Genomic DNA, 11062 nt, shown 5'->3' with positions numbered 1-11062 from the left:
CAAAAAATGGGGATTAACGAATAAGGAGAGATCAAACGGTATAATAGATGCTTGAGTACATTTCGTGATACTACTACTTATCAGTAATTTATCAAATAATAACGGTGGTATCTTAGATATGGTATGTTTGTTATACACGACCATAATGCGAAATTCTAGATGCCAAAAATGTAACACATTATTATTTGACAGAATTAATGGGATATAGCAGACAGGAGGACCCCCCATTGGACATTTTCATTGAACAGCTGACAAAGGCCCATAGCAGATGGGATCCCTAATTTTCCATTCCTGAGTCGCTCAAAGCCTACTTAATTCCTATACACCGGGGAGCGAACTGAACAGAGTCGGGTTTGGAATAAAAAGTTTCTCCCATTTGGGAGATTTTGAGGGTTACAAGTGAGATGACCATGAACAACCAAAGCAACAAAAGATGATACAATGGAGGGGCATCTCCAGACTACAAATCCCCCCTTCATTCATATATTGCCCGCACCAAAGAGCAACCAAAATCAAATTCACTGCCCCCCGACACAAAAACAAAGAATAAATTCAATGTTAAACTATACAGAGACTATAACCCACTAAAAGCAGCGCGACAACCTCTCTTTCCCTTGAACCAAAGGTCCCACCGGAAGGGTCAGTCGAGTTAAGACTTCTTATATTCTTGAGATATTACTTCTTTGTCCTGCAATAACACAGGGCCACAAGGACTTCCAACTTCTGACAATGGAGAAAATTGGAAAGCAGCATTTTGGAGGCAGATAAAGAAATAAGCCTCCTCCAGCATCATTTTCCTAAAATCTAGAATCGGGTGCACTACACAAAATATCTTCTTAAATTTCCTGATCAAAACGATGGCTATCAGAGCTCTCTTCCTCAAGTTCTCTTATGAGCTTTTCCATTTGTCTTCTATAAACTGGCATGAAGTGATCAGCAATCATGGTCTGGGACAGCCTTAGTTTACTATACAATGACCTAGGAGTCAGAAAAATTCCAACTTTTGGCTCAGCTGGTTGACAATGGTCCAAGCTACTAGAAGTAATGCTGTCAATTCCACAGTCCACCTCATCAGTAAGAAGTGTCACGATGTGCATTATTCTTCCCGGGGGGAAAAACCTGTGCACTTCCTTTGTATTAGGCAGTGAGCTTTCAGAGTCACTATCACTTACCTCTGCAATAGCTGCTGCTTCTTCTTCCCTAATCTCCTTCACCACATCAGATTCCTCACATTCAATCTGATCATAAAGCTCTTTCTCAATTTGTTGCCACAACTCAACTTCCGTCATACGATCTTGATGTCTATCATGGTCCAAGACATCCTCGCCCTCATCAAGGTCAGCATCAACACCGCATCTGATCTCACTTGAGCAACTTCCTGAACTCCACACCACCCCTCCTGATGAAGATACAGGGATTTCAGAGCTGTCAATGCTACTTGAGGTCACCTCAGAGGTAGCAAGGAATGGTTCAGATGTTTCTCCATGAATTGCAGAAGATTCCAAAGACTCTGCCCCATCATTAGTGCTCCCTTGTTTATTTGCTGAACGACGTCGAGGACCCATGCATGACCATGAGGATAATCGCATGCCAGGTCTTGATAATGCTGCCTGAGCCATGCTTTGGGCTCTCTTCATAACAACCTAAAGTCAACAACACAGCCAGCAACCATTTAATAGAACATCAACAAAAACGCAAGCAGGAAATTGACCAAAAATGATCTCTTCAATCAGACAATGTCAAGATGCTGGCATAGATAATACTCTGTATATGTTCTACACCAATTTGTTGAAATTCAGACATCTCAAATGGAAGACTGCCACATTCAGATTCCAACAGTAATACAGCAGAACCAGCTAAGATGTAGCAAGCAGCATACAGCGGTCAAACTTCTTATTGATTAAGGGTTCTAAAAGAACTCAACCGGATAGCAAATAAAGAACACAGAACAAGAAGAAAAAAGGGATGACTATTACATTTTCACAAATAAGAGTTCAAACGTTCAGTGCGACATTGAAGAGGCAAGGAGGAGCCCAGACTGGAATACAGCATTTATGATATTTTATATACCTGTGTACCAGTAGATACTGGGCGCAGTATTGCACCAGCACCAGCAACTTTTGCTTTAGCACTTGCCATGGATGGAAGACGAGAACCCAAGGCTGAAGCAGATCGATAAACAGTACTAAGGATTCGAGTTTGTTCAATCTGATTCCTAAGATCATTCAACCAGGCTGATGCTGTCACCTGAAACAGGTAAAATATTTTTCATTCCAAGAGACGCTACATATAATTATAAAAAAGCCCAGAGTACAAAAACATTCTAAACAAGAAAAAGCCCAACTCAAGGGGTACAAAAAAAACGAAACCGTACAGATGTCTGAAATCAGAAAATGTCATTTGTTTAAATTTACATGCAATACAACAATCTAAAGAGCAATGATCGTATGCAGATGACACTTATCAGGCCATCATAGACGTGTGAGATTATTATTTAATTTTCAAAAGTACCAGAACATTCTACCAGATCAACGTTATAGCCATCACTACAACAACGATTTGCCAAAGGAAGTCAGTCTTAATCAATGGTTTAGAGGAAGATCAAGGTTATCCAAGCTAAAAAAATTGCCACACAATTGAGGACTCATGCAGAATAGAGGTGCTTATTGAAAAAAGAGACAATCAGTTATACATTCTTAACTTTACTATCGGAAACCAACTTATTGTGCATGTCCCAATGAATAATTACACAAAATTCTACTCTTGAATACAGGAAACACTAAAGTAAACTCAAAAGCAACTCTAGATGCATAATTACCAATACTGGATCATCACTTATTGATGAAATCCATCAAAATAGATGTATACAGAGTACCCTAATAGAACTAAAATTAGTGCAAAGAGAATTTGACAGTAATATCTAAACAGAAATGAGAAGGCAGGTAGAATACCGGCAAGAAACGCATCATAAGTAAACTACATATACAACCACAAAGTCAACCACTTTAACAGAAACCAAAATACTTCATCGTTGAAAGCAAAAGGGCACAAAGAAATTCAGCTAGTATGACAAGACAAGGAATCAGATTCAAGAATTGACCTCAGCACGAAGGTCATCCACTGAAGCAGCAGAGAATGTTGGCACCAGATCAGCTCCATTTATTACAGAAGTAATGAATTCAGTGCCAGATTCAGCCAATTCCCATGTCATACAAGCAGCTGCATTGAACATTGCGTGAGATCTAAAGCAACTCTCTTTTCCTCATCATAAAGTTAGCACAATTATGAAGAAAAACAAAACGTAGCTAGAAGCAAAGAATCATTAGAAATCAACAAAAACCTCACGTTCCTGGTAGAAAAGCAAGACAATAACCTGGAGCAAATGCTACACACGTAGCTGTTGATAGTTCCTTCTGCTCACGCAATACATAAGTTAAAAGAGCTGCAGTACCACCACCCAAAGAATGTCCTACAATCTGTAACCAGACAAAACAACTTGATTTTATCATTACAAGCCCAGCCACACACACTATGAATAAGAAATTATGCCTAGCTATATGGTGTACACAGAAAGATCTACAAACTCGAGTAGCTGCCACGAATAAGTTGCAACACCAGTCATATCTTATCTGTTAAACTACAAAAGCCTTAAGAAGAATCAGAAAGCACAAGCATGAGGGGCTTGACCAGTATGAATGTTAGTGCCAAAACAAAGGCAGCAGTAACATAGAAGTCAAACTAGAATCAACCACTTCTTAAGACACACAACAATCCGGGCATGTAAGGTTTATCCTGCCAGCCTGCAACGAGATTAGTTGTGTTCTATATACAATCTTATACCTCCCAAACCCAAGTCATCACTGAACTATATTACCATGAGCCAATATTCATCCAGTATTTTGATTTTATCATATGAATAATGAAACCCAAGCAAAGCATCTATTGAGGACCAGCTTATGGAATCAAACACCATCCAACATGTCACATACCTTAAGTTTATACTCAGGATAATTGTTGAGGGCTCTAAGGAGACAAGGAGTTGCAAGTTTAGCAATCCAGCGAGCTGCTGCAACCATCCCACAATGTGCATAACCCAAAACCAAATTGATGACTCCTCCCTCACACACGACAGAGTGATGGAAAGGTACTACTGCTCCAGTAGCAGCTGTCAGAGTATCCTTGATACTGTGTGTTCCACGAATCAATAAGAGGAATGTTTTTGAATTTTGATCAACCAGAACTGTAAAAGCCGGTTTCAGTATCTGCAAAACAATAAAATGTTTAGCATTTCTTCAGGGACAAAACAAGATTTCTGTATGTCTTTCGGCTACAGTCTCTCACTTGCAAAAAAAGTGAACATTTAAGACATCAGAATACACTCTATTTCATCTATCACCCAACTGTATCAAGCCCAGCTAGATACAGGAACAACAAAAGGATAATCTTGTCAAGATGTAGAAACTATGGAAAGAAAGCAATGGCATACAAGGATCTTGGTCAGCATCGACTCCCAACTTGACAAATAGAAGGGATTTATGATTAGCTCATCACCATGGAAACATTTAAATAACTTACTCCGGCCTTAGGTTCTTGGAGAAGAACATTTTCTTGGGAAAAGCCCGTCTCCTCCAAAAACAGTGGAAATGGTTTTTTGGAAAAATGCCAACAAAGCGTCAACAAGTTCAAGAGATGTCTAAGCTCCAATGTAATTTCAGGTCCTTTGAGTTGATGGCTATCATTCCCTCCAAATACGCTTCCAACGTGTAAATTTCCCTGCAAACACATTCACATGCTCGTAATAACAACTAAAGTCCCTATCAATCATCAACTCTTTTTTTATTTCTTAAAATCAACAAGTTCTCGAACTATAGGCTTATTACACCAATCATCAATAACGGGCAAGCATATTGATGCCAACTTGCAATAAAGAACAAAAACCTTACCTGCCTCTTTAACAGAAAGCTGATTCCGAAAGCCAAATCACCAATGGGCCACTTTCCCAGAGTCTCAGAATATGTAAACCTTAGTGTCTCAGATAACGTTGAAATTGTCTCTAACCATGTTGCAGGAGCTTGTATGAGCCTATTTGAAACTCGATCAATCCCTGAATGAGTTTGTGTGTCCACACCACCACTATCTTCATCATCATCTCTCTTAGTGGTACTGGACACTATTTTTCTATTCAATGTATAATACAAGAGAGCAGCAGCACCAGCTGCAGTCGCCATAGTTGCAGTTGCCATAACTTTTCGATCCTTAAATCTTTAAAACAGAGGCAGAAAAGGATAACCCAATTAAATTGGTTGTTTATGGCCGATTGTGCTAAATCTCTTATTTATTCTATGTTTATCTTTTCCGAACTTACAATCAATTGCAAAGCAGCAAGATTTCAAACTGTAACTACCCTTTCAGAATGCAAGTACTGTAGACAGTACAAGCAAAAGTTACCTCTCATCGATTGACTACTAAACGCAATATATATCAAACAGTTAGTGCCTTTAAGGAAAAACAAATAGGCTTTCGAGCATAACTCAGCTTTTTGATTGCTGAAAAATCCAAACAAAATCAGAAAGCAAAACAATAAGCATTAAAGTTTGTGATTTCACGTAAAAGCATAATCTTTCAAACAAGCAAACAAATTTTTTGATTGCCCAAACTTTCACGCTCAGTAAGCAAGCATCTTTGAACAAAGCTCCCCAAAATTTCTGCCACCCTTTTGACCAAATAACTAAAAAATTCACAGTACCGTCAAACCACCTAAAGGTTAATTGGGATTTTTCTTTTCGGTCAAATTTAAACAGCCATCAAATACGGAAAGGAATAAGATGAAAAAAATTAACATCAAAATCTGACCTGTACATGAGTAAAATATGAAAAAGCAAAACCCTAAAGGTCCAAACTTTGAGGGACATGTAAAAGTCGATTCAATTGCGGAGAAGAATACTGGATAGACATAGGAAATAACAAACCTGGGGAAATCCGATACTTACGGGAATTTAGGAAATTTATTGGTGATGAATATTAGACGATAGCTTTGATTCCAAGGTATTCAAAATTGAAGTTAACAAGTTAAGTAACGGAATTTATATTGGTGTGTACGAGAAGACTTCCTTTCCTTTGTATTTTCCTTCTTTATTCTTCTTCTCTAAGTCCTACCCTGTCTTCTGTACTTGGATTTGGATTTGCGGGAATTTAGGCCTCGTCGGGCATTTTGAGGTTTTGACGAACCTTTTAACCCGTTTGCTTAATTCAGATGCACGGGGAATTTTGTCAAATTAATTTTTTCATTATTCAATTTTAAAATAATAACTTTAAATCTCTTATAAAATTAAGTCGATAAAATTTAGTTCAAACACATATTTTTAATAACTTTTTACCTTGAATCCATCATATGTCTCACACGTAATCTTTTTTTTTTTTTGAGTAAAAAGTTAGATTTCATATGTTATGAGACAAATGACCCAAATCATATTCATTTTTTCCTATAAAAAGTAAAATATGATCCAATTTATATTTATTTTTATTACTAAAAAAGTGGAATCTAACTTAATTGCACACAAAAAAATGATGACATATGGGTTATATAGTATTTTCAGGGTAAAAAATTGTTGAAAAGTTATATTGAAACCAAAATTTGCTTACTTGCATTTGTAAGAATCGTAAGGTTAATATTTTAAAAATAAAAATAAAAAGACAAAATGTAAGAGACACTTTAAATAAATTTCCTTTTACTTTTATTTTTTTCTTAAATAACCCCAACCATTTTTTAAATTTTTTATCTCAACTGCAATTAATAATAAAAAAATGCTAAACTAAAAGATCTACAATAATACCTAATAGCATAAATTATTAGAAAAACACTTCCCTTGAAAGGAAAAAAACAGATATAAATTTTTTTCACTTGCATCATAACTACATCTTTCAATCTTTTTTTTTATCTCAAACACTTCACCTCATAAAAAAGTGTTACAATATAATTTTAAATAATTTTTTAAAATAACCTCCTACCCAAACACAAGCATCCAAACAACTTTACAACTTTAAAGAAACTCTTATGCTACGCTATATGTTTATGTGGTAAATCCGTATCTCTTATGCTACACTATAATACTATATGCATGTGCAATGACTTTCCAATCATCTAAAATATGTCATTTATTTCTTTAAGCACATAATGGATTAAATGGTTTCAAAAGACAATACGGAAAAAAACGCGCGAGGTGGTCTATCTTCATATACTTAATGCAAAATCAAAAGAAGGTTGAATCATGATCCAAACAATAATAATAATAGTCATTAACCATGAAATTAATGTGTATATGTGCTTTTTTTCAAAGGGAAAATCATTTAAAATATTGATCATGTCTCGTCAAATGAATTTTTTTTGTTCTTTATTCTTAAGATGCTGACTTTACATCACTTATAAAATCCAATTAGCTTAATGTAGTTCCGACCTAAATTTTTGACCACTTTATAACTTATTTGAGACACCAAGGTAAAATTACATATGTAGTTAAATAAATTATCGAGTTCACATTCACTTTTGCCTGTAAAAAAGCGTGATTCGACCTCTTTGTACATACTGGTCATACAGTGCATCCAAGCTATGGGCCTGTTTGGAACCTGAGTTTTTTGGAAGTTTGTCTAAAACTTTACTATAGTGCACTATAGAAGTTTTTGAAAAAATTTTGTAGAAATTTTTGTAAGGTGAAAAACTTTTTTGTAGAAGTTTTTGTAAGTTGAAAAACTTCTTTTTTCTTTTCTTTCTTTTTCTCTTTCTCTTTCTTTTTCTTTTCTTTTCTCTCTTCTTCTCCCTTCCCCCCCCTTCCCTCCCCCATTACCTCTGCCTTCCCAGTTCCAAGCAGCCATGCCCCTACCATTTTTTTTTCTTTCTTTTTCTCTCTCTTTTTCTTTTTCTTTCTTTCTTTCCTTTTTCTTTTCTTTTCTCTCCTTTTCTTCTTCTTCTTCCTTCCTTCCCCCTCCCTCTTCCCTCGCGGTACCAGACGAATCAGCAGCCCCTCTCCTCAATTTTTTTTTTTCTTTTTCTCTTCCCCTCTTCTCCCCCTCTACTCCCCTTCACCATCCCCCTCTCCCTCCCGAAACAGAGAACCAGCAGCCATGGCACCTACAAATTTTTTTTTTTTTGCTTTTTCTCTCTCCCTCTTCTCCATCTCCCTCTCCCATTCTCCTCCCCTTTCCTACTCCCCTCCCCTTTTGCCCAATCTGGTCGTTCGACCAGATCGCAGCTAAGGAAGCGGGAGGGTGTGGCCAGGGAGGAGAGGGGAGGGAAGGAGAGGGGGAGGGGGAGAGGGAGAGGGAGAGGGGAAAAAAAAGGGGTTGACCGGCGCCGGAATAGGTGGCCGGCACTGGAAACAGCGGTAGAGGTGGTGGTGCCTGGCGGCGGAGGTGATGGTGGCCGGCGGCGGAGGGGTGGCCGATGATGAAGGTGTGGTGGATAGGGGTGGGGGAGAAAGAAGAAGAAAAGAGAAAGTTTTTTGTGTATTAGATATTTTGAAGTGTATAGGTTAAAAAATTTGATAAGTTTTTTTGGGTTTCTGTAGCTAAAATTGTTAAAAAACTAGTAGCTAAAAAACTTGACAAAAAAACTCGATTCCAAACAGGCCCTATAAAGCACCAATAAACTTAGGTTGGGATCAAAATTAGTGAACTTGATTTTATAATAGATGCAAAATCAATATTTTAAAAGTAAAGGGTAAAAAAATTCATTTGATAAATTATAAAAGACGTTTTAAACGATTTTTCTTTTTCCAAAAATTAGTTTTAGAAAGAATCTCAAATCACTTTTAAGTAATTTTTTTATATTACATACGTGTATATGCAAAAATAGATATGGTAATACCTTTTTTTTTAAAAAAAAGAACAAAAACTCTAATCCTTGATTTGTTGTTAACAAGATGAATTTACTCTTTATCATTTGATTCACAGTGCAAATTGTATTGCCATGAAACAAATTTTTTAATGAAAATTTTCTTAAATATTATTTTTCTAGCATTACAAATATATTTTTTAATTAATTTTTATATTACATACATCACAAAACAAAAGTAATACAGCAATATTCTAGATCTATTTCAAAATAATATTCGATCCAAACACATTTTGGCAATATAACTGGCTAATCTACATTTAGGTATTTAAAGCCTATATCAAAAGGTTCACAATCTCACACTGACAATTGTATTCCCGCTGGTTGTGTACGTACAATTGTCAAGTTGTCACGACTCACACGCAACATATTAGAATGAATAGCCAATAGGACTGGAGCACTTTGGCGGTCTACATTAACCACATCTGGACTCCACTACACACTTACACCACCCTACCCTCCCTTAACTTTCAATCCATTTTAGTGGGGTCTTTTTTACTTCGGTATTTACCTCAGTTTACCCTTCATTAATAGCCACCAGCCGGGCATCGGAAGTTAGCTAGGGTTTCTTCACTCCAAAGGCTTTAGCGGCAAAGAAGAAGAAGAAGAAGAAGAAGAAGGAGAGGGGGAAGAATGGGACACTCCAACATCTGGAACGCTCACCCCAAGAACTATGGGCCTGGCTCACGCGCTTGGTTAGTTTGACCCCTGTACTTAGAATCTCTGCGCATCTCCTCATCAATTTAATAATCTAGCAATTGATAGATTTGGCTTTTGTTCATCCTCTATATCTCTCTGTCTTTTTATTTATGTTTTAAAAAGAGTAGCTTTTATTGATATTCTGTTGAATAGAGCTGGTGATGATTTTATTTTATCTTATTTTTTTGGGGGTTGGATCAAATTGGTCAGCCGCGTTTGCGGGAACTCCCATGGGATAATCAGGAAGTACGGGCTCATGTGTTGCAGACAATGCTTCCGCAGTAACGCTAAGGAAATTGGCTTCATCAAGGTCTGTTTTAATTTTTTGTTTACTTTTATTTTTTAATCTTTTGATTGAGCAAGTTTTATCATTTAAGCAGCTTGTATTAGTTTCGTTAGCTCTGTACGATCTTTGTGGTTTTTTAGCTTCTGCTGATCTGAGGGTCGCCTCTGGGTGATTAAGGTGTATGTTCTTTTATTAGGTCTTCACCTGCCTTCTGCAATTAATTGCTCTCGATATACCTCTGGTTTATTAGCATACTTTTCTTAGTTGCCAACTTAAACTTGGTTTGTGGTTTGTAGAGACTCTGAGGTTTTCTTAATTTTCCCCCTTCGATACTGTGTGGTTGTTTCGTACAATTGTCGTGCCTCCTGTCTGTTGTTCTGTCCTTCTCCAATCATAGGTGGAATACCGGTTACTGGTTATGCATTGTCTCGGTGCTTTGAGGTTAAATGTACCTCACAGGATTTTTGTGGATTGGTTTATCCTTTGGCCGTTTTAGGTTCCTTAAAGTTGGGTTCTTGGTATGACTAATCGCTATAGCTAAGGAACTTAATAGCATCTTAAACGTTTCTCAGCCTAAATTTATGAGAACAATGATGCTTTTACAAAATTTTGAAGGCACCAATTATCAACATTGTGTTGCATTTAAATTGATAAAATGTTGACTTTTCGGCTGTAATTCAATTTTCAAGCCTTACCAGAACGTAATGTGTTTCAGGCTCTTTCGTTTGGCCTAATTAGGTTGGGCAACTAAAGACACGGTGAAAGTGAAGGGAATGTGATAGTCTGGCCTTTTGTTGTTGTTCTGTCTCTGATGTTCTGTGTGTGCTTCTTGCTTCAATACCATTATTTTGCATCTCAAATGTCTGTTATACTGGTGTCTTAACTCTGTGTTTCCTTTAACATTGCAGTACCGTTAGGGATGGACTTGGTGCTGTTCTTCGCCTCCATTTGACGAATGAATTTTTTTTCCCGCCCGGGGGGGGGGAATATTTTAGTCACATTGTAGTCAAACCTAGTATGAACTACCTGTGGTTTTTAAGCACAACTTGTAGGGACAATCAAATTGCCCCCTGGTTATTCTGGTTTAATTTCTGCTTGAGGTAACTGGGGGTTGAATTGATTTTCTATGTTACGAGACAGTAAGATATTATTTGCAAAAAGCTATTTGATTGCATCACAAATACGTTTTT

The 11062-nt window shown here is 37.0% G+C and overlaps 2 protein-coding genes across 4 annotated transcripts; one reads left to right on the top strand and one right to left on the bottom strand.

Moving 5' to 3' along the window:
* Positions 1–210: 210 nt before the first annotated feature.
* LOC113742521 (uncharacterized) lies at positions 211–6237 on the bottom strand. 3 transcript variants are annotated; one of them, XM_027270350.2, is made up of 8 exons: positions 5854–6237; positions 4944–5262; positions 4576–4773; positions 3990–4262; positions 3374–3476; positions 3101–3219; positions 2071–2247; positions 211–1643 (listed from the first exon to the last, which is right to left on the bottom strand). In XM_027270350.2, the coding sequence occupies exons 1-8, from the start codon at positions 5910–5912 to the stop codon at positions 837–839; spliced, it is 2055 nt and encodes a 684-aa protein (XP_027126151.1). In that variant the 5' UTR covers positions 5913–6237; the 3' UTR covers positions 211–836. The 3 variants fall into 3 exon arrangements, with proteins under 3 accessions (XP_027126151.1, XP_027126153.1, XP_027126152.1); XM_027270352.2 differs by having other exon boundaries at positions 5970–6237; XM_027270351.2 differs by having other exon boundaries at positions 5991–6237.
* Positions 6238–9340: 3103 nt separating this feature from the next.
* Positions 9341–11053, top strand: LOC113742522 (small ribosomal subunit protein uS14z/uS14y/uS14x-like). Its single transcript, XM_027270353.2, has 3 exons — positions 9341–9582; positions 9797–9896; positions 10781–11053. The coding sequence occupies exons 1-3, from the start codon at positions 9521–9523 to the stop codon at positions 10787–10789; spliced, it is 171 nt and encodes a 56-aa protein (XP_027126154.1). The 5' UTR covers positions 9341–9520; the 3' UTR covers positions 10790–11053.
* The last annotated feature ends 9 nt before the right edge of the window (positions 11054–11062 follow it).

The sequence above is a fragment of the Coffea arabica genome, chromosome 4e, assembly GCF_036785885.1.
Source record: "Coffea arabica cultivar ET-39 chromosome 4e, Coffea Arabica ET-39 HiFi, whole genome shotgun sequence".
Taxonomy (NCBI): Eukaryota; Viridiplantae; Streptophyta; class Magnoliopsida; order Gentianales; family Rubiaceae; genus Coffea; species Coffea arabica.
This window is presented reverse-complemented; position numbering and strand designations above follow the sequence as displayed.

Bases quoted from the DNA above. Each gene is read 5' to 3' on its own strand.
- LOC113742521 (XM_027270350.2), bottom strand. From the start codon at position 5,912: ATGTCCCTCAAAGTTTGGACCTTTAGGGTTTTGCTTTTTCATATTTTA. The intron at 4,263-4,575 runs GTAAGTTATTTA...ATTGTTTTGCAG, and splicing joins TCCAAGAACCTAAGGCCGGA to ATACTGAAACCGGCTTTTAC. The intron at 1,644-2,070 runs GTATATAAAATA...TGTTGACTTTAG, and splicing joins CAGTATCTACTGGTACACAG to GTTGTTATGAAGAGAGCCCA.
- LOC113742522 (XM_027270353.2), top strand. From the start codon at position 9,521: ATGGGACACTCCAACATCTGGAACGCTCACCCCAAGAACTATGGGCCT. The intron at 9,583-9,796 runs GTTAGTTTGACC...CAAATTGGTCAG, and splicing joins GGGCCTGGCTCACGCGCTTG to CCGCGTTTGCGGGAACTCCC.